This window comes from Ruditapes philippinarum, unplaced genomic scaffold (assembly GCF_026571515.1).
Source record: "Ruditapes philippinarum isolate M1 unplaced genomic scaffold, ASM2657151v2 ctg1027_1_1_1_1, whole genome shotgun sequence".
Classification (NCBI taxonomy): Eukaryota; Metazoa; Mollusca; class Bivalvia; order Venerida; family Veneridae; genus Ruditapes; species Ruditapes philippinarum.
Window position 1 is genome coordinate 106,525 of NW_026865483.1, and position 22,691 is coordinate 129,215.

The 22,691-nt window shown below is 32.2% G+C and overlaps 2 protein-coding genes across 2 annotated transcripts in view; both read right to left on the reverse strand.

Moving 5' to 3' along the window:
- Positions 1-241: 241 nt before the first annotated feature.
- On the reverse strand, positions 242-2,670 carry LOC132729276 (uncharacterized). Its single transcript, XM_060714998.1, has 2 exons — positions 2,259-2,670; positions 242-1,479 (listed from the first exon to the last, which is right to left on the reverse strand). Exons 1-2 carry the CDS (start codon positions 2,554-2,556, stop codon positions 260-262), a joined length of 1,518 nt encoding a protein of 505 aa, XP_060570981.1. The 5' UTR covers positions 2,557-2,670; the 3' UTR covers positions 242-259.
- Positions 2,671-9,734: 7,064 nt separating this feature from the next.
- LOC132729277 (DNA-dependent protein kinase catalytic subunit-like) overlaps positions 9,735-22,691 on the reverse strand; it is a 105,958-nt gene continuing 93,001 nt past the window's right edge. Inside the window, exons 78-93 of the mRNA XM_060714999.1 lie at positions 22,256-22,378; positions 21,763-21,851; positions 21,457-21,550; positions 20,883-21,020; positions 20,063-20,200; positions 19,667-19,735; positions 19,174-19,330; positions 18,406-18,473; positions 17,436-17,656; positions 16,891-16,986; positions 16,278-16,439; positions 15,489-15,690; positions 14,999-15,187; positions 14,834-14,873; positions 12,328-12,436; positions 9,735-12,040 (exon numbers count right to left, since the gene is read on the reverse strand). Of these exons, the coding sequence (XP_060570982.1) occupies positions 11,839-12,040; positions 12,328-12,436; positions 14,834-14,873; positions 14,999-15,187; positions 15,489-15,690; positions 16,278-16,439; positions 16,891-16,986; positions 17,436-17,656; positions 18,406-18,473; positions 19,174-19,330; positions 19,667-19,735; positions 20,063-20,200; positions 20,883-21,020; positions 21,457-21,550; positions 21,763-21,851; positions 22,256-22,378 (2,097 nt within the window). The 3' untranslated portion in view covers positions 9,735-11,838. The remainder of the gene's footprint in view (positions 12,041-12,327; positions 12,437-14,833; positions 14,874-14,998; positions 15,188-15,488; positions 15,691-16,277; positions 16,440-16,890; positions 16,987-17,435; positions 17,657-18,405; positions 18,474-19,173; positions 19,331-19,666; positions 19,736-20,062; positions 20,201-20,882; positions 21,021-21,456; positions 21,551-21,762; positions 21,852-22,255; positions 22,379-22,691) is intronic.

Genomic DNA, 22,691 nt, shown 5'->3' on the forward strand with positions numbered 1-22,691 from the left:
CTTTGGCTGTCCTCTTATTTTGGTTTAAGAGATTATTGGGGTCAAGTTTTCTGGTGCCAGAAATAGATTTTACTTCTTTGCACTAACAGCCTTTATCGACTAATTTGCAATTAATACATTGACAAATGTCAAGAATTGAAAGCATCAATAGCCTTCAACGATATTCTTTTCGTGCAGCTTCTTTAAACAAAATGTTTTATAATACAGGTTCACAAAATAATGTGCAATCAGGGTTTTCCAAATATCTCACAACTTGTTATCATAGGTCATATCCAAGAACGGTTGTAAATTCTGATAAAGAATTTCTTGCGTACAAAATCGCTCCAAATCTGACATGCTTCACGTCATGATAGAGTGAATACATCACATTACTAATGACATCGATATAGATGACGTTGAATGACCCTATTCCTGGAATAATGACGCTGGTGGATTCAGCTGCAACAATCGGAGATCCGTTTAACTTAAGTCCCGATACATCGGAGGCAGAATCAATAACGATAGAAACAACACTCGGATCAGTAAAAGTATCAGGGACCTGAAAGCTACATCTGTTTATAAACTGTGTGAGAGCTGGAATAACTGTCAGAGAAGGATCTCCATAAATGTTACTTGAACCGTGACCATACTGTGTGACTAAAATGTTTTCTGACGATGTAATTGAGAATATCTCAGATGCAAAGAAGCTCCGAAATATCGAATCCTGGCTGTCCATTGAAATAGTTTCCACTGGATTTCCATTAATGTCCCATATGTCCACAGTGGTACCATTGTATGGTGAAGCGATGTTAATTGTGTACATAGGTCTTGTTCTCTGGTAAGGTACTACAAACACAGAACCAAGTGTGTTTAAAGGTGGCATATTTTCCATAATGAAATCACAGAAGAGAGCATCATGGTTAGGAATATTGGCACAGTCGTGTCCAGTATGAACGACCACTGGGTTGTTAGCAGAAACAATCGTACCTGCTATTGGTTCTAATTCATTTGCCTGAAATTGGTAAGTTTCATGTTTGTTCAGTGCTACTGTCAGTGATGAACCTGTAGGGAATTCTAAAAGGACGTCAGTGTTATTATCTGCAGCAATAACAAGAATCTGTCCTGTGCCCCACCAAGACGAATTATGAGTGCCCACAATAAAGACTTTGCCCCATTTCTCTTTTGGAATTTCCAATGTGCCATCAACGGACCAGCTGTCATAGTTTAAAGAATAAAGAGCAATAGGGTTATCAGATACGATTTCAACACCCTTAAACGAAACAACAGTGGTCCATTCCGGCATCAGGGTGTCAGAATATTGAAGGTATAGGGACTCGTTAAGAAAATGTTGTTCTTCGTATATATTAAGGAATGGTATAGTTACTAAAACATTGGTCGGTTCAGGAACAGTTGATACCATAAGCAGGTGTGGCGTCCCGATGCATTCGTAGTTGCACATGAAACCAGTGAAGAAAGACGTTCCGAAGTGATCATCCACGACTGTTCATAAAATATGAAATGTAATGCATTAAATTAACTTGGAGACGAAAGGACATTTAAGTTAATACGAATACAAAAATCTACAATGTAAATGTATAAATACCGTTAGACAAAAATATTATCCTCATGTTCTAAGAACAAAATAATTATATAAATTAATCCAATGTAACTAAGTTATCTATTTATAAAACTTTTAATTAATACAGTAAATCAAAGCTTGGAAATATTACAAAACAGAAAATGCTATTATATTATCTTAAGATTACATGGTACATATATCTTTCTATTAGTATTTCAATATATACTCAGATTGTTTTGTTAACGGGATGATCAAAATATTTACGGACTTTTTTTGTTTTTTGATTTTAACAATGCTGATAGCATGCTATATTTATAAAGTCATTATACGGTTATACAGAAGTATCATATTACATGAATATACTGTACATGGATACAGAAAACATTAAAAACTGGAGTAAATAGTACACCTATTGGTGATCTGTTTAAACGAGAGTCATCAACGCTTCCGTTGTAGAGCCATCTCTAGGGCTCTCATTTAAACAGGTCACCAAAATATTATATTTATTATATAATACCATAAAAAATTGAGGTACATGACCTTTAATTTCGAAATCCGCGAGGCAATTCGCAGATTCGTGATTACTGGAAGTTAATCAGAATCGGTAAAATGAAAAAAAAAATCGTTAGAAACAAAATGACCTCTAAACTTTTGAAACTGGGACCAAACAGATCGAAAATAGAACAAGTCTTTTACTCACTGGGAAACAATCCATTCTTCACGACTGTAATTATACTACTATCAGCAATATCAGTAATATCTGCCGTTCCACTGAGGAGACACTGTCCACTGCTTGAGTTATAGGTTGCCGTGGAGCAATTTTCAGCAGTCAAACACGAGTCTGCACAGTCAACATGTGAGCGAGATGACAGTTTGGAATAAACATTTGTTACTGTCTTAGCCTGTAATACATGAAAACTTTCCTCCCTAAATTCCGCCCGAACCTCAATCCCTACAGTTATCATAAAACATAGAAAACTTAGTCTTGCCGGTAACATTGTTCCAAAAATACCGCTTTAACAGCAACAGCTCCTCTCAGAAACCTTGATCTGCAAATAGACTTAAACATGATCCTTTTTATAGTTGTTTTTTTTTAAACAAAATTCGTTTGTTTAGTTCCCGTGGTGTTTCTAATGTAACGGCATGGAGGCGTAACCTTATACAAATATGTACTTGTACCAGTTTCATTGACCCTATAAATGTTCTATTAAAATAATCAATAGTATTTAATTAGTTTAGTAATATTTATTAGTTATTAATTATGAATATTTAGTTTTTAGAAAAGCTCAGTTTAAGAAAACGATGTTTCGGGTTTAAATTTACAATTCACACATTTTATTTTCATTTATACAGTTTGCCACGGCATGAACTATTCAAATGTCACAGGAGACTAATTTAATACTGGGTGCAGTAAGGAAGACAAAACTATGAAAGATTATAATTATGATGATATAAATATATTTCTTCTTATGACAAGAAGTTATTGTTGTTAACATAAATTCCAAGTACAAGGGGGATATAACTCTGGAAATAGTCACACTAGAGTTATGGTACTTGTCACACAACATGTGTGTAATGATAAGAAACATATATTTGTAGTTTGAAGAAGATACCTTAAAACGTAAAGAAGTTATAATATTTCTTAAAGAAAATTCTAAGTTCAAAGGGAGATAAATCTGAAAATATTGCTTCAAGAGTTATGAACCTTGTCACATAAGATCTGGTTGATGATAAGATATATGTATTTGAAGTTTGAGGTAGATACCTTTAAAACTTAAGAAGTTATAGTAAAAAATAACATTTTTCAAGTAAAAAAAATCTAACTTTATGGAGAGATAATTCTTGCAATATTGGTGCTAGAGTAATGAACCTCGTCACATAAGATGTGGGTAATGATAAGGAACATATATTTGAAGTATTAAGTTGATACTTTATGAAATAAAGAAGTAACAGTAAAAAATATCAATTTTAAGGAAAATTCTAAGTTCAAGGGGATATCAATCTGAAAATATTGGTGCTAGAGTTATGAACCTTGTGGCATAAGATGTGAACATACACTTGTAGTTTGAAGTTGATACCTTAAGAAATGAAAAAAATTATAGTAAAAAATAATGTTTCTTAAGGAAAATTTTAGGTTTAAGGGAAGATAAATCAGAAATAATTGGTGCTAGAGTTATGGTCCTTGTCACATAAGATGTGGTTAATGATAAGGAACATATATTTGAAGTTGATACCTTAAGAAATGAAAAAGTTATAGTGAAAAATATTTTACTGCACCAAAACTTTTATCTGAAATCTGGACGGCGGGTGAGTAGAACAGCTCTCCATAGACTTCGTATACTCGAGCTAAAAATGGTCACATCTTTTATGTAAACGTCAGTTATTAGGTCACATTTGCGTTTAAAGTTTTAACAAAAGCAGCATTTTTCTTTTAAATCGACTTCATGTCAAATATTTAAGCTCATGACATTGTAATTTCACCCAAGAAGTTTTAAATCGTGTTTAACTTTGTTACTCGATATAAGCGGTTTTGACCACAAGGCCATCAAGTTATATAATTTTTGTAGAGGACCAAAATGGGATGCTACTTGCAATTTTTTTAAAATTTCTAAACTGTATTGTACTTTTAAAGAAGATTTTTTAAGACACTTTACTATACAAGTCTATGTAAACTAAGTGACCTGGGGTTATAAAACTTTCTTCAATGTCCACTAAGCAATGCTACATGCCAAATATCTAGGCTCTTAGCATTGTATTTTCTCAAAAGAAGACTGAAAGTATTTTCTATACATTATCAAGCCTATAGAAGCTAAGCACTAGGCATTGTAGTTTCTGAGGAGATGCCTTTTTAAAACAATTTTACTACACAAATCTGTATAAACTTGAACTGCCACTGTCATGGCATGAATACCCCCGCATACCTCTCTGTCAGAATCAACAGTGGTCATTTAGAGCTCTAGGACAACTTCCCTACCACATCTGAGGTTACTAAGCCAGTGCATTGCTAAGTTATGTATTCTTCATGCTTCAAATGTGAAAATGTCATAATCAATACACTGCAGACAGGCATTCTTAAGCATTTGTGCAGACAAGCTTATTATAGTAAATATCCAAATGACCTTGACCTTTGACACAGTCGCTTAAAAATCAACAGGGGTCATCTACTAGTCATAAACAACCTCAATACCAAATATGAAGACTGTTTACCAAAGCATTCTGAAGCAATTGAGCGGACAAGCCTTTTTAGTCAAGGCCCCTGTGACCAAAAGGGGTCACATTATGTTCATGACCAACCTCTATGCCAAATATGAAGACTGTGGGTCAAAGGTTTCTTTAGTTATTGGGCGGACAAACTTTTTATAGTCAAGGCCCCTTTGACCTTTGACTCAGTGACCTCAAAATTCAATAGGGGTCATCTACTAATTAAGACCAATCTCAATACAAAATATGAAGACTGTGAGACAAAAGAATCTTAAGGTATTGGGTGGACAAGCTTTTTTAAGTCAAGGTCCCTGTGACCTTGACCTTTGACACAGTGACCTCAAAATCAATAGGGATCCTCTACAAATTATGACCAATCTACACACCAAATATGAAGACTGTGGGTCAAAAGTTCCTTAAGTTATTGGGCGGACAAACTTTTTGAAGTCAAAATCCCTGTGACCTTGACCTTTGACCTGGTGACCTCAAAATCAATAGGAATCATTCACTAATCGTGACCAATCTAAGTACCAAATATGAGGACTGTGGGTCAAAAGAATCTTAAGTTATTGGGCGGACAAGGAAAAACCGACGGACGGCCGGACGGACGTTCTAACAGAACAGTAATAATATGGCTACTCTATTGTTCTCTCTATTGTTCTTTTAAGCCACACAAAAGAAAATAGCCACATAAAAGCATTACGGAATATATGACATCAAAGAGAAAGAACAGTAACATATTGTCCCTCTAGCCACATTATTACTGTCCCGTGAGAGCGGGGTGACGACCGGACGAACAAGCTGATTCCAGTAAACCCCCCTTACACCTTCATTGTGCTAGGGTATAATAAAGCGACAGTCGGTGTGCCAATGTTTTCCTAAAGGGCATGATTCATAAATTTTAACTTTTGTAGAGGTCCACTTAGCAAAGCTACATACTCAATATCTCAGCTTTGGGAATTGACGTTTCATAAAAGTATACTTAAATATATTTTCCATTATAAGCTATTGCAAGCTTAGCGACCATTTTTGGGCAGAACCATTTTTACCACAGGAGCATGATTTATATAACTTTTATAGAGGACCATATATGGTGATGCTACATGCCAAATATCTAAGCTCTAGGCATTTTACTTGAATAGAAGATTTTTGAGAAACAATTTGCTTCACAAGTCTTTGTAAAAACTATGTGACTTCATTTTTACCCAAAAAAACTATGTGACTTCATTTTTACCCAAGGTGCATTACTGATAAAACTTTGTAAACAGTGGGGTTATTTATCTTGAAAAAAAGGAACACTGAAATGCATGTGTTCCTAAATGAATATTTTATAATTAATATGTCGTTTTCAGTACGTACGTGAACATCAGCATCTACGCAGTCGGTAGGCAATTATAATTATTTATAAAATACATTGGACACTTATTGAACATCATACTCTGAAGGTACCTGATATGTGTTTTTTCGATATTTTTATGTGCAAGGAACGTGAATGTTATTGGTGGTCTCGTTATATTGGAAAATATTTATATGTGTAAGTTCTTATGATATATAACTGTTCAGTAGAAAGTATAATTAGATCTAAACACAACGTTAAATGTTTTATGCGAGGAAGTATATTTGATTTGATTTTTTTTTAGGAAGTATATTTAACAGAACTTAAATATCTCGGGAATTTAATTAGAAAATTAGAGACATCTGAATAATAATTTTAGAACTATCCTTTACATTTTATTTAATATTGGCAAGAACTATTGCTCGGCCATGTATGAAGTTTTAAAGTCGGTACCTTCAGTGGTCAATGAGAAATGATGAAACATAATCGTCCGCAAGTATCGTCTGAGTTAATAAAAATATATAAATAAAATAATTCAGGTAAAAACATGCTGAAAAGTTGTGAAAATCAATTGCCCTAAATTTGAATTCCTTTTAAAAAATCATTTGCCAATATTTACTTACAAACAGTTTGAAGTGTTAACTTAAGATGAAGGCCAGAGGTTCCTTAATTATTTGATACTGTTTCAAAACGTTTTCATTGACCTTAAGTAAATAAGCTAAGCAATTAAAACGCATAAAGTAAAAGTTCGATTGATACAGGATCGTATTTCTCTATAAAAAAGGCATGCTTTGCCACAGAAAGAATTGTAAAGGAAGTGACATGTTGGAAAATTCACATCGAGTTTATTATTTAATGTAGATTCATAACAATTTAATAAATCAATATTAAACAACTGACGTCAGTTTGACAGACAAAAATATCGTCCCGATCAAGAAGGCGTTTGCAGGTATAATACACATTTCTCAAGAGCTATTGAATAAATTGGTAATTAAAACAAGGAAAAATGTTGAAATGATAGAAAAAAAATACTACATAATAATTAGTTGAGAATTAAAATGATTAAAAAAGAGCAATAATTGTCTGTTGCTAACGATTTTGCTTGTATTGTTCTCCTTGATTATTTATACACAAGCATCAACACGGGGGTGGAACCCCATACGTATCTCAAAAATGAGCATCGGTAAAAAGTATACTAGTATGCGAATTTCCGCTGCTTAAGACGTGAAGCATAACACCAGATGTGACTGTGAAATTAGGTCAATCGTCACATTTTACACGACTATTCAATGTATTAAACAAACATAAATACATGGTATGTTTGAGAAATTTTAACACTAGCTTTACCCAAACAATACTCATCCATCAATTCTTCTACAATGACAACAATATTCTATTAATCATTATGTATGTAAATTTATGAAAGGCATTTATAGACAACATATATTTACGACAGACAACAAATGGTGCATTATTTCTTTCACAGACGAGTTTTTCTGAGGCAATGAGTTTTATTTGAGAGGTCACCAGACTTCTCCACAGTGTTGAGAACGGGTGCTGGCAGCATCCATTTTTGGGTATCAAACTGAAGTTAATGAATCTCATTAAAGCCTTAAATCATTAGAACTAGTCAATCAAAATTGTTACTTTATTTAAACAAAAAATTAACATCGAGGTGAACAAATTGGTAAAAGGAAATATTGGAAAAATCTTGATTTATCTACAGGTATTCCTTCACTTAAATTAGGTAGGTACTCGGGTATTAATGAACATTCTATTTAACCTTTTGAGTACAAAAGGAGACTTGGAAATTTAAGTGCTCGGGCTATTCCCGCTGTTTTTAAATAACGGCTCGGAAGTTCTTTAATTCGAAAAGGAAAAATAAATTGTTTTTAAACTGTTTTAACGTGTTTCCATTGCTTACGGGTCATATATTTCTTTCCTTCCTCTTTTTGATAATTTTCCTTTTTTTTAAACTTTTTTTTATTGTTTATCGAAGTATAACTGCCGTAACGACTGGCTCAAATCATAGAAATTACTAGTAAACCATTGCTTTCTATTTTCCACAGCAACTCGCATTTTTCTGGACATGCTACGTCATGCATATATTTATCAAAATTCCGGGTATCTGCAGACAAGCTTTTTATTAAAACCGAAGTGATACGAACACTCCGTGTGAGCAACGGCTATACAAGTCCTGTAACGAAACAGTTTCATTTTTTGATGGTGTGTCCTAAAAAAAAAGTGTTTTTAAAGGGATATTTCTGTAGAGCCTACTTTTAATAAATTTGAATCTTTATCAAATTATAAACCGAAAAAGGAGATATACAATCTGTCAAAGTGTCATGTCTGATCTCATTTTCATAAATGTATATACATGATTTTTCTATCAACACTATAACAATGTTTTATTTGTAATAAAGTTATTTGTTTTGTATTTATTTAGTAAATGTCAATACCGAATCGTGTTTGTGTGTCTAGTTTTTGCCGAATTCAACACTGGGTAATACATGTAAGAGGAAACGACCATATACATTAGACTCAATCTCAATTCATCCACGATAATTCGGTTTACATTTTCGCCAAGACCAGAGTAAGTCGTTTGTGTTATGTTTATGTCATACAATGCCAATGGGAGTTATTCTTACTGTTGATGCAAGTGTACCACGTAAGAAATTTAAAATAACGCCTCGGGTAACAGTATTTTTCTGGGTATGATATTTGAATGTTACCCACAGACCGATCTCTTTATTTATGACCCATGTATACTATATACTACATGGGCACTATAATTTATTATACGGTGTAGTTAGTAGAGCCATATTATCACAAATTATTTGGTCTTATTTTTGAAGTTAGTGCCACGTAAAGTTTTATGTTCTGACGAAAATAATGTTTACACAATATCGGTCGACTAGCCATTGTGAGAGCATGGATGGGTAGTAAGTTAAGCGGGAAAATTTTAAAATTTGCACAAGCAGAAACTTGATAATAATGAATATTATGAATAATAGGCGAGGTTTTCCGTTGCTTAAGCAGGCAGTGTATTTGTCTATTGACAGAGACTCATCGTAAAGCTTTCATGAATTAATATCAGGAGGTCTAGCAATCATACAAGCTTCAAGGAGCGTATTCCAATTTATGTGTATACTTGTATATATTAAGCTTCGCTGTGAAAACATTTAAGTTAAGAATGAACGGCAATATATAGACCTGTGTAAGTTTCGTACATGTAATCGGCAATCAAAATGAAAACCACCACGTTTTGATATGCTTTGAACAAAGTGTAAACATGCTACCACTGGCCTGGATCTTTACGAGTAATATTAAGTTATAGTCTAGCTTTAAAAAAAAACATACTCACTAACCAATAATATAAGCCTGCTCATATTTCCTGATACCTCATAGTTAACTGCAAACAAAGTCCAACAAAGTATTTTTAGATTTTTACTTTTGTTAGACATTGAAGTTTAGAGAAAATCTTAAAAAATTGAATGGTACCTTAACAAAAATGCCACATTATTCTCTATGCCAGACAAACACGAATCTTTAATCAAGGCTTAAAATAAATATATAATTTATCATGTACAGGCAAATAGAGAACATTATGGCAGCGGCAAAAAATAAATAAATTGTAAAACAAGTACTATACTAATCTTTAATATATTTTTGAAATCATGATACAACCTGCTACAAAACACAAATTAATGTTCTCTTACAAATGAACAATATTCAAACAGACAAAACATAATATAAAAACAATGAAATGACACATGTACATACACAGTTGTTTTAAATCTCTTACAAAACAATGTTTAAAGGGTGATTTTCAACTTATTCCAGACTCGCCATTATTTTACATTGGAATTTAAATCACAAATGAAGTTTGTAAGTCTTTAATTCCATCAGAATGGAAAATTGTATCCACTGCTTATTATGTTTTTTTTAAAGTATTGTAAAGTTCATGCTACAAATAATCAATTTATTTCAAGTTCTTACTTCTAAATAAACAAAGAAATGTCTGTTGTAAATATTTTGTTTTCAATCATAATTAATTCTAACTAATCTTATAACAAAAATACATGTTGAAAATAAGACCTACTAAAACCATCAATAACTCAAATACAAGTTTTTAGTAACACTAAATAAAGGCTGCCACCTTGTTTCTAAGGCTAGATACAACAAGCAATTATCATAGTATTGCAAGCAATCCATAAGTCCCCTACCGGTTAGAACCCCATCAACATTCTGAAGGGCCATTGGCCATTCACTAATGTTTCAATTTTTCTCTATTTTAAGTAAACTTGTTGGAAAAGTTCTCTAAAAGTGATCACAGGAAACAGTTTTTATGAACAGACAGACAGACGGACTGAAGGACACTCTAAAGTTAATATTTGAAACATCCCTGTTACCAAAATATAACATTTTAAAAGCAAAATTCTTAAAGAGGAGATAACTCTTGAATTAAAGATGCAATTTCATAAAAATGTTCAGCTCTTTTTGACTAATCACAAATATTGTTATATTTGCCATGTTTTAAGCCTATTTGTTGCCAAGGCAACTGATATTTTTTCAAAATAGGAAGAACAGATAAGACATGCATAATCTCAAGACTGCTATCTACCCATATGTCAAGTTTCATAAAAATATTTACAGTACTTTTTGAGTTATCACTGGATTCAGTTTATGTGTAAAATTTGCCATATTTTCAGTCTATGTGTTGCCATAGCAACCAGAATTCTCAACATAGGAAGAAAAGAAAAAGACGTGCATAATCTCAAGACTGCCATCTACTCATATGTCAAGTTTCGTAAAAATATTTCCAGTACTTTTTGCTTTATCACTGGATCCAGTTTATGTGTAAAATTTGCTATATTTTCAGCCTATTTGTTGCCATAGCAACCAGAATTTTCAACATAGGAAGAAAAGAAAAAGACGTGCATAATCCCAAGACTGCCATCTACACATATGTCAAGTTTCATAAAAATATTTCCAGTACTTTTTGCGTTATCACTGGATCCAGTTTATGTGTAAAATTTGCCATATTTTCATCCTATTTGTTGCCATAGCAACCAGAATTTTCAACATAGGAAGAAAAGAAAAAGACGTGCATAATCTCCATACTGCCATCTATCCATATACCAAGTTTCATAAAAATATTTTCAGTACTTTTCAAGTTATCGCGGGATCCAGTTTTGTGGACGGATGGACTGACAGACAGACGGACGGACAGACGGACGGAGGGTAAACCTAAAGTCCCCTCCAGTAAACCGGTAGGGGACTAAAAAGACATACGTTTTTAGATACATGTATACCATTCCTTTAAGCAATTTAAACATGTGTATCTAATAATACAACAGCAATAAAAAAAATACTTGTACAGATATTTAACCTTTATGAACAACATTGAAAATGTAAGAAAATAATTGAATGGTTTCATTAATAAATGCAATATTTCAAAAATACATGAAAATGTAAGAATAAGTTGGCAATTAGTAAATACCTTTAAGAATCTTCATAGTAAGTGGCCTTAAAGAAAAAATTATAACCGATCATAATGGTTTGAAGATGGCACATTGTGAAACACAACTACAGTAAATAAGTCAAATATTTCATAAATATACATATCATAATCAACTTATTGGTCTGTTATTAAACATGATTCCAATCCAAAACATCTTAATCATTGCCGTCATTGTTTTTTTTTAATCTACAGATCTACGACTCTACATGTATTTAACATTCACACCCATGGTTCCCAGCCAACCCAAGTACGGCCTAAAATATTAGGGTCTGTAGCTTGATCAATGAGTGCTGCCACCTGTTGTTCTACAGTTAGACCGCTAGATGGTAATGTGAAACGTACATTGTCCTTCTGACCAAGAGCTACCATCTCATAATACTTAAATGCTGGTTTCTTGCCGTGGCCAAGTCTCAGCTCATCTCTGAAATTTACAAGTTACTGCATATAGTTGAAAGACTTGTGTACAACTAACTGTTTAACTTCCCTAATTCTCTACCTTTGTTCAAAGTTTATTTTAATACATTATACATTTACCTTAACCAAGAAATTTCATGATAATTCTAATTTTTTAGCCAGTACAGGTATACTGAAGGTGTCTGTACTGTATTACTGGAAAAAGAAGAAATATAAAATAAGACCACCTAACTAGTACTTCAAATCTCTGTAGTGTTCTCATATTGTATGATTTACTGTTTATAAAATGTATACCTTGTTATGTAAGCTGGATTCTCTCCCTTCAATTTTCTTTTTACATATCTAATCTTTTCCTTTGGGTACCACTCTATTATTTCCCCTTCTTGAGAGTACAATTCTACATCTGAAATATCAATAAAGTGATATATATGTATTACACAAATTTTTATTACTTTTTATCCTACAGAGAGAACAATATGTCCCCAACTCTGTTTTGTTACTGCACATACAAATTGGCTTATTACACAAGAGGGCCATGATGGCCCTGAGGTCGCTCACCTGTATATAGGCCACCGAAGCGGGGCTAGATTAAACCCCAGAGCTTTTATTTGAACAAACTTGGAATTAAGACACCCATTAGAAGATGTTTCATGATGTTAAGTTTTTGCTTTACACATATAAGGAAAAACAATGACCTTCTCCCCCCCCCCCTGGCAGAGTTAATTTTAACCCAAGGGCTTTGATTTGAACAAACTTGGTAGAAACCCATAAGATGTTTTATACTAAACATCTAAGCTCTAGCTCTGACAATGGGTTTTTTAAAAGAAGATTTTTTAAGTTTTTACTATACACATATAGTTAAAAACAATGACACCCCTGGGGCGGGGCCAGTTTTGACCCAAGGGCTTTTATTTGAACAAACTTTGTAGACACTTATAAGAAGATGTTTCATGCTTAATATCTAACTCTAGCTATTTGGGTTATATCAAAGAAGATTTTTTAAGTTTTTGCTATACACATATAAGGAAATCAATGACACCCAGGACGGGGCCAATTTTGACTAGGGGTGTAACAATACGGCAAAAACCGTATTGCAATATATTGCCATTTTGCTGAAGCGTATTGCAATATATTGCAATACGTATTGTCGTGTATATGTTTTGATATAAAGTCTTTTAAGATGGAGTAACATTATATATTATTATTATATGCATATATTTTTAGTAGAAACTTAATATAAATGTAAGGAATAAATAGAAAGTAAAGTGTCACACAATTTGATAAACAAAACTAGTCACATGTGACCTTTCACATCTGGGCCGCTTATGTAAATTATGCGGCCGCTTATTGATTTTTAAGTGTACTAATTGTCGGATACTTTTACATTACGTTGGTGCCAGCCAATAAAATTCGCCAATTAAAGATTTTATGTGAAATTTGTACAAAATTTGAAGGCAATTAATTGAAAATTATGATTTTTATAAAATACCGGTTTTCCAAAAATCGTACCGTGGTACGAAATTTATTTTTTCATATTGCAATATATCGGTATACCGGTAAACCGTTACACCCTTAATTTTGACCCCAGGGCTTTAATTTGAACAAACTTTGTAGACACTCACTAGAAGATGTTTCATGCTTAATGTCTAAACTCTAGCTATTTGGGATTTTTTCAAAGAGGTTTTTTAAGTTTTTGCTATACACATATAAGGAAAATCAATGACCCCCGGGGCAGGGCCAATTTTGACCCCAGGGCTTTTATTTGAACAAACTTGGTAGACACTTATTACAAAATGTTTCATGCTAAATATCTTAGCTCTAGCTCTTTGAGTTCTTTAAAAGAAGATTTTTTAAGTTTTCACTATATGCATATAGGGAAAATCAATGACCCCCCCTGGTGCGGGGGAATTTTGACCTCAGGGCTTTTATTTGAACGAACTTGGTAGACACTCACTAGAAGATGTTTCATGCTAAATATCTTAGCTCTAGCTCTTTGGGTTCTTCAAAAGAAGATTTTTTAAGTTTTTACTATATGTATATAGGGAAAATCAATGACCCCCTGGTGCGGGGCCAATTTTGACCCCAGGGCTTTTATTTGAACAAACTTGGTAGACACTCATAAGAAAATGTTTCATCCAAATATCTAACCTCTAGCTCTTTGGGTTCTTTAAAAGAAGATTTTTTAAGTTTTTACTATATGCATATAGGAAAAATCAATGAGCCCCTGGGGCAGGGCCAATTTTGACCCCAGGGCTTTTATTTGAACAAACTTGGTAGACACTCATTAGAAGATGTTTCATGCCAAATATCTAAGCTCTAGCTCTTTGGGTTCTTTAAAAGAAGATATTTAAAGTTTTTTCTTTCGGTTGCCATGGCAACCAGAGTTCTGCATGGAATTAAATTCTTTGAACAATTTTTAAAGGTGACCACCAAAGGAACATTCCTGTGAAGTTTGGATGAAATTGGCTTATTGGTTTATGAGGAGCATTTGAAGCAAAAGTTTACGGACGGATGCCGGACGGACGCCGGACGAAAAGCGATCACAAAAGCTCACCCTGTCACTTTGTGACAGGTGAGCAAACAAGTGTCTAGGAAAAAACGAGTGTAGCAAAAATATCTAAAACAGATACATGTGTACATGTAATTCATTGGTTTTTAGACCCATAATAAGGACATATAGTACATGTATAATAAGGACACATAGTAACAACTGCAATACACTGTTACAACTGTACTTTGAAAATAAATGACAGGGCATTGTTAACAGTTGAACAATATAAATATAAAGTTAATAATTTACCTTCCTCACACATACTCTGTACCTGCCGCTCCGCATTTTGCTGAAATGGAAAAACACAAAATCATGATAATTTCAAGGTAACCTTACAGATTCTTATACTTAAAATATGACCGAAACTTATATGAATGTGAAATTAGAACAAATGTATACAATAAGTTAACTGACCTGCCAGTCTAAAGAGGGTTCCTTCACAAACACATCCATGGTATTTAAGAGAAGATCTGAGTCTGACCTGAGAGCTCTCAGCACATGTATCATTGTACTCTCAATCAACCCCTTTACCTGTAGGGGCAACATCAAGTTACTGATCTGACGTGTCAATCTGAATGGCATCAACTCAGGGATAGGTAAAAACTAAAACAAAACAATATGTATTATCCATGTGTGTCAAACTATTCCTTTTGTCTGTAAATGTTCAAAATCAAAAACTTTACACAGGAATTAAATTCTACATCAAAGCTGTAAAGTTATTTTTGTATCTAAAAATACAGTTCTACATTTGCAAACATTAACAATAAATTCATTATTCATTTTTCTTAAAAAAGAAACCCAACTGATGCATATTACATACTCAATTTAATACAATCCTTCCATATATAATTATCAAGTACTAGAACAGTGTTCTGAAAGGACAAAAGTTATGAAATCATCTTACTGTAGTTGCTGATCCAAATGCATGTCCAAAGTCAATGCCAACCATTTCACCTGTCTTAAGGTTGACCATGAAGTTAGACTGATGCCTATCTCCTATACCCAGTATATACTGGCAGATAGACAACATGGCATGGGTCTTCATACAGTGGCTACGTAACACATGAAATGCTTCAGGACTTGTACTCAACTGCTGGAATGATCGCCTGAAACAATCACAGTATAATATCTACATAACATAACAATACATGTCCATACATACATTACTTATTTTATCAATATCTAAAATTTATTTCACTGGAATACAATTAGTGCCCAAATTCTCAATGTTCACAATATCACTTTCTTACTACATAACAACATTATTAATATCTTTGATGAATACATTACACAGATGAGTCTTTGAAAGTAATTTTTGATAGTCATAGGAAAAACTGGGCTGGCCCAACTGTGTTGCCTCTTTATATTAAGTGTTCATTATTATAATTTTAATCATTCTTACAATGCAGTTTTATGTAATACACAAAAATCATTTTTGCTTGTAACTATGCTGACTCCATAAAATGCAAATAAATGATACAAGAAAATGTACAATTAAATTTGAGGTACATGTACATAATTAATGAAATGTATGATATCATTTGCAATGTGGACTGAGCACATGCAGTCCAAACTGCAACAATTTGACAAGCACAAAAAGACTTTAATCTTCTTTTGGAGATAAATTCAAAGTAAAAAAATACTTCTAGATTTACAATATATGTATATATAGTTCATGAATGTGACAACATACCTAAATAAATCCCAAGGTACTTTACTTTCAGTAATACTAAGTTGTCTCTGGGTTTCTGTATAACTGTATTTACTGTATATATTCACATACTTTGTGGGCCAGGGATCATTCTTCTTCGCTACTTTTGAAACCCAACCATTAAATGCTGCATTTGGACCATGTCTAATGAATATATCAAGTAAAATTATTATATATTCAATGTCCTTGTTATATACACCAAACAATATCTTATCATTATCTATAAAATATATAAAACTATCTTCATATGTCAGTAAAAGTCTGACACAGTCATTAATACTATAATATAACTAGTTAACGATCTAAGAATCTCTAGCTCTGTGGGTAGGGGCAAGCCACTGTTTCCTAGATGATGAAACTTTACACTATTAATGCCCAGTAAGGGTTGGTTCAACAAACAGAATGGAGTGTCTATAAGCTTTTAGGTCCCTGCAAAACTTACAACAAAAAAATAAATTCTGTACAAACTAATATATGGTGTACAGCTACACAATAATACATCTGATCAGGATGACAATGTCTGAATATATTTACAGAAAAATCTACTAAAAGTTAATACAAATTTTGTCATAGGTGATATATATATGTCACTTACTCTCCACTAAATGCTTTCTTCTCCTGATCTGTCAATGAATTGATTATAAAGTCTTTTAATGGTATGGTGTTTGCTACCCACTCTATGAGTCCTACCCTGAAAATCATAGTTGCAAATAAATATAAAATTTATAACAATACTTATAATTCATAAAATTGTAATGAAACTTTGTTTTTTTTTTAATATTAAAGAACTGTTTTCAAATTACAAATGCAAACATCAAGTCTGTAAGACGTACATTTGTATATAACCAGTTTGATAAGATGAAAACAATCACATATATATAGAAATATCTTTCACAATCTATCTTAAATTTGTCCCCTGCCCAAAACTGTAATCATAAGCCAGTAAGGAAGCCAATGAAACTGAAATAACTTCCCATTTGTCTATATCCATTTGGTATTTAAGCTTTAATGTATATGAAAAATTTATTTCTGATTCTGTGAGCATACTCTAAAGGTCAACTAAATTGCTTACTTTATATTTTACTACAACTCCAAATGAAACCTTTACCTCACATTAAATACAAACAGTTCACCACTCACCTTGTAGTCATGGGTATAACCTGGTATGTTTTCAGACTAAGTTTCCTGTTGCGGCATGCAGGATCTTTATTGAACACCTGGTTCATGACGAAGAATAACTGTTCAATTCTCTGATCCTGACGTAAATCTTCACCAGCTTTCACCAGATAATTATAATCCTTCTCATCATTACCACGTATAGTTATACGCTTTGGTTTCCTCAATGATGTCATAACCTTAACCTATAATATATACAGATACATAATAATTCTTTAATTTCTACAATTTATGGAGATACATAATAATTCTTAAATTATTTGATTATGCTACCATAAAATGTCACTGTTGCAACTCAGAAGTTTATTTTAAAATCATCATATCTACATGTCAAGTTGGGTTATATTTAAGCATTATTTCAAGAAAGAGCACTACAAGTCATACCAGCCCATGTCTATTCAGGGCAACAACAAAAATTATTAAATTTAGGAGTGTTATGGCTGTTAATTCTTCATTCAATGAATAATTGAAATAATGTGTATATTCAAAATATGGGTATTTAAACAAAAGATTAATTATTTTTCTTATTAAAAGGGGGCAATACCCCAAATATATAGATTTCAGAATAATGCCCCCTGGTGTATAATCTCCCTTGTTTTGATAAGCAAGTATTTTAAGTTTCAAGTTGATATCTTTGAAGTTGTGAAATAATTCTACTTTACAATGAATTTTGAAAAAAAATCTCAGATGGAAAGAGCCATCACTACAAAAATAATGCTTTCAGAGTAGTGTTTCTTGACACTATAACAACTGCATCTTGTGGTGAAGAGCAATTATGCCAAGTGTCATGGTGATACCTTTAAAAGTATTTGAATAATGGCCTACATTAAAGTTTTTCATGACAACAATAAAAACTCAGTCATAATTCTTGTTCTCCAAAACAGACAAGCTAGAAATAATAATTCTCTGTATTTTATGAAAGTAAGACACCTACCCTTTGGTCAAAGCCAGCAATTTTAACATGATACTCGGGCAGAGGTTTACACAACCCTGTATATTGACCTGTAAGAGAAACACTCCTTGTATAATGTGATTCATTGATTGATTTCTCTAATAAAATAACAATGAAATCAGTTTGTTTTTTCTTTCTTCATTTAATTATGGCAATTATCAGATATTGATCCAGAAGGCTGCTGATAAATTGCTGTTCTACTTTGATATTACATGTAACTACATGTACTACATGCATATGTTTTTTTGAAATGCCTTGTACTTAGGTTTGCAATATATAGTATTCTATTCTATTCGTAAATCTGAAACTATTAGAAAATTCCAAGCTTCCTATATCAGTTGGAATTTCACATAAGTACCTTGGTCTTGCATAGATTAAGTATTAAGTAATATATGTACATGCATTGTGTTTTGAATATGTATTTTGTTTGAATGTACATTGTTTTTGTTGTGTTTTCATGTATATATTATGCATTTTGTGTCTTCATGTATGTTATTTGAAAATTTTGCTGTATAACCATTATGTAAATTATGTATATTTTATGTATATTTATGTTTTGAGGCCCACATGGAAGATTGGGAAACCAAATGTGTAGCCTCACTAAATAAAGACTTTACTTACTTACTTACTTACTTACTTACTAGTTACGACATACATGTATCTGTTCATTAATCATGTTTAAATCCTGTAACTTGAAGCATTTATTTGTTAAATATGAAAATCATACAAAAGCATACAATATCTACAAACCTGGAATTTCAAGATTTCTGCCATAGTTATTGGGATTAAAGTTTGACATCCATTTGGAGTACTCCTCTAGTTTCCCTGGTGGATGTAGTGCACATTTTGGTGCTTTAACTTGCTCATCAAATAATCCAAGTAACTGTCTCTTATTGGTGTCTAATTCCTACAACAGTGAAAAATTATTAAATGTTTCACATTCTAAGATTTTCTCATATTTTCATTTAGTTTTTATCAGTTTTGAATACGTAAAATTTTAATCAAGCTTCAACGTTTACCACCACATCATCTGTGAAATTTTGCCCCTTATTTCTTCCAAAAAATTTACTCTTTCATTAATTGGTGAAATAAATGTATAATTTCCTAACAGTAAATTAACTGTTTTATATCTACTATCAAAAGGATAAAACATTTTAAAGTGTTTTCTGTATATTTGATTAAAGTACACACAGTGTCAAACTGTTTAAGACGCAAATTTTTCTGTAACATACAATAAAAGTACCTTTAATGACATGCTTGCTAGTTTCTTCCCTTGTGGTCCAAATCGTTTATCAAATTCATCTTTAAATTTCTGAAAATGAGAAATGGTTCAGATAAGTCATCAAACAAACAGAGATTTTTTTATCAATATGAGGCGACAAAACTTACCCTTGTCTTTACAGTTTAGACAAGTAAAAAAAGAGTATATAATTTAGATTAACATCAACTAAAGTAATTAACGTGACCAAATTTTCATAACTTTTCTTACAATACTATATATCTAAGAATAAACTGTAAGTGTTACAAAACAACAACATATTAATATAATAATATCTCTATGTCATATCAAGTAAACAGCATTTCTAGTCAAAAACTTCTTCCTTTAGAGGTGTGATTTTAAAGTATACAAGAAACTTACATCAGCAAATTTTCTGGCATAACTGCCAATATCTAGTCCAGACTGTGACATTAACAAACTGGAATCATCATCATCTGGTCCAGTACTGTCCCCACTGGCTGATTTCTGTGACAACTTTGATCTTTGTGACTGCGATTTCTGTAATATACATATAGTTTCATAGCTTTACCATACTTTACTTTAACCTGTTAAATTTCTTGAATGAACTATCTAGCTTCCATTTGTTGGAACTGTCCATGATATCAGTATGAAATTGTGAAGCTGCACATCCAACAATCTGGAGCCTCCTCAGAAAGACTGTTCTGGCTCTAAACTCGTGGCAAAGACTAATCACATAACAACTCAGAAAGCAGATGATATTTTTTCAAAAACTTTGACGGAGAAAGATACCTTTATCAGTACCTAACAGCGTTTAGATTAGCCAGTGTCAAATTTGCTTTACAATATAATATTTCTTTCTCTGTTATAGTATCATATTATCACTTTTAACTTAATCAGTTTTTCTGCAGAAGGAAGCTTCCAAAAACTCTCTATATTACTTTATTAATTCCAGTGTTAGTTTAATTAATAGTAAGAGATACAACCAGTCTTCGAGTGTAATCCAGGCCAGCCTGCACATCCATGAAATCTATTGAAACTTAAATAGTTGACTGATAAACTTGCCATTATTTCATTCTGATATCCCAACAGTTCATAAACAGACCATATCAAAAAGGAAAATCCTGTTTTTCTGATACAGCAGGTTGTGTAAATACATGCAAATTAGTTATATATGGATTATTAATTAATTATTATCATGGAAGCATTTCTCAAAATTTACCTGGGATTTAGGAGGTTTTGCCTCTTCTTTTTCTCTGTTCTTGTAATCTAATATCTTCCTGTATATCTCATTGTACAGATTCACAGCCTTTGACTTGGCACCTTTCTTCAACAATTTCATCATTTCCTCAAAAGAGTCCTATCAAATATGCAATAAATCTATTTTTACATTTACAATGCTGGAAAACATTAAAATAAATATGTTCCAACTACAAAATATATTTTAAATTTGTTGGGTGAAAAACAACCATTATATCCATACATGTTCATTTCTGTAATGCTGCAAAATACATGTATGCTATTAATTCAACTACTATATGTTCATAATTTTTAAGGAAAACATCAAAATAAAAGAAGAGCTATTAAGTAAATAAAAACTCCCTGCAAATCTTAAATTCCGAAATAGTTTTAAAAAGGCCAAGTACTTTATCAACTACATTTATCTAGCATTTATAATCAGGAATCTAATGTTCTGATATGTGATTAAGGCCTGCAAAAGTATTCACCATATGAAACAATAGTCAAGAATCAGTAATGGACTGTTTTTATGTTACTGAGGTCGACACAATACTGACCTTGAACTCCTGGTCTGGCTGACTGAAGCAATCTAATGCTGACATAAACTTATCAGCCAAAGGCACCTTCTCTGGTCCTAGTAAGCCAACAATTCTGTAAATGAAATCATATATAAGTTGTGTCTGATAATGTATTCTTTCTTCTGTTAAACTTTAGGTCAAATGATATGATAGATGTATCAACAGCTGTACTGAGGACATTATCTCAGGCACAAGTTAGCTGCTCAGCTCATAGTTAGTATTGTATTAACTTAAAATTATGTTACCATTTTTTGTTTAATATTTTACGTGAACTATATTTACTACCTGTCAACTACATCCTTGTTCAGTTTATCATGTTTCGATCCATTAAATTTGTAACCTTCTTCACTCAACTTCATAGGGTATATCACAGCCTGAAATTTAACAACATATTATCATTGAACCAAGAAACTGTCATACTAACAAAAACAGTAAAAAATTTTAAATGATAAATCTTGGTGTATTTCTTAAATATATATAAAAGGTATACTTCCAAATTAGTTTGATTTAAATACAACTGAAATACAAATATCTAAAATAACTTAATAAAGTCATCTTAAGCTGTCCACTGCTCCTTAGAGTTTAGTTATTCAAGCATGTAATAACCTCATATAATAATTGCATATATTTCATTAAAATTGATTAAAACATCCATGTAGAGAAAATGACAACTCTCTCTAAAGAAAAGAAAGTCTTTTTAAAAATCTTGATGAAAGAAAGACATTTAATTTTCATTGCCCGAATATTATTATCATTATTATCAATAAAGATAAAAGACCTGTGGGTAAATAGTTGCAATTTGTTCTACGATACTGTGTACGGCTCTGGCTTCTGGTTTGTCTAAAATAGCCAGCATTTGACTGATCCATAATAAAAACATCCAACATGGAACCTCACCACTCTGAAATATTAGTTAACAATAATGTATGAGTAGAAATAACTTAAAAACTAACATCTACCCACTTTCCTTTCTGTCAATGATCTTATACAAATGATAATTATCACCATATTATTAGTATTGCAATAAGAGACTACTTTATATAGTCTTAATATGGTCTTAATGTAACTTTTTGTTTAAATATGGTAGTTATTAATTCTATTCTTATATCTGATTCATTATAATCAAATCAAAACTGTTTAATGTAATGTTGGTCAATTAATAAGATATCATGTAAGACATAATTATGTATTACGATGAGCAGCTACATGTACAT

Coding starts and splice junctions, on each gene's coding strand:
- LOC132729276 (XM_060714998.1), bottom strand. CDS start 2,556: ATGTTACCGGCAAGACTAAGTTTTCTATGTTTTATGATAACTGTAGGG. Junction 1,480..2,258: donor GAAGAATGGATTGTTTCCCA/GTGAGTAAAAGA, acceptor TTTTATGAACAG/TCGTGGATGATCACTTCGGA.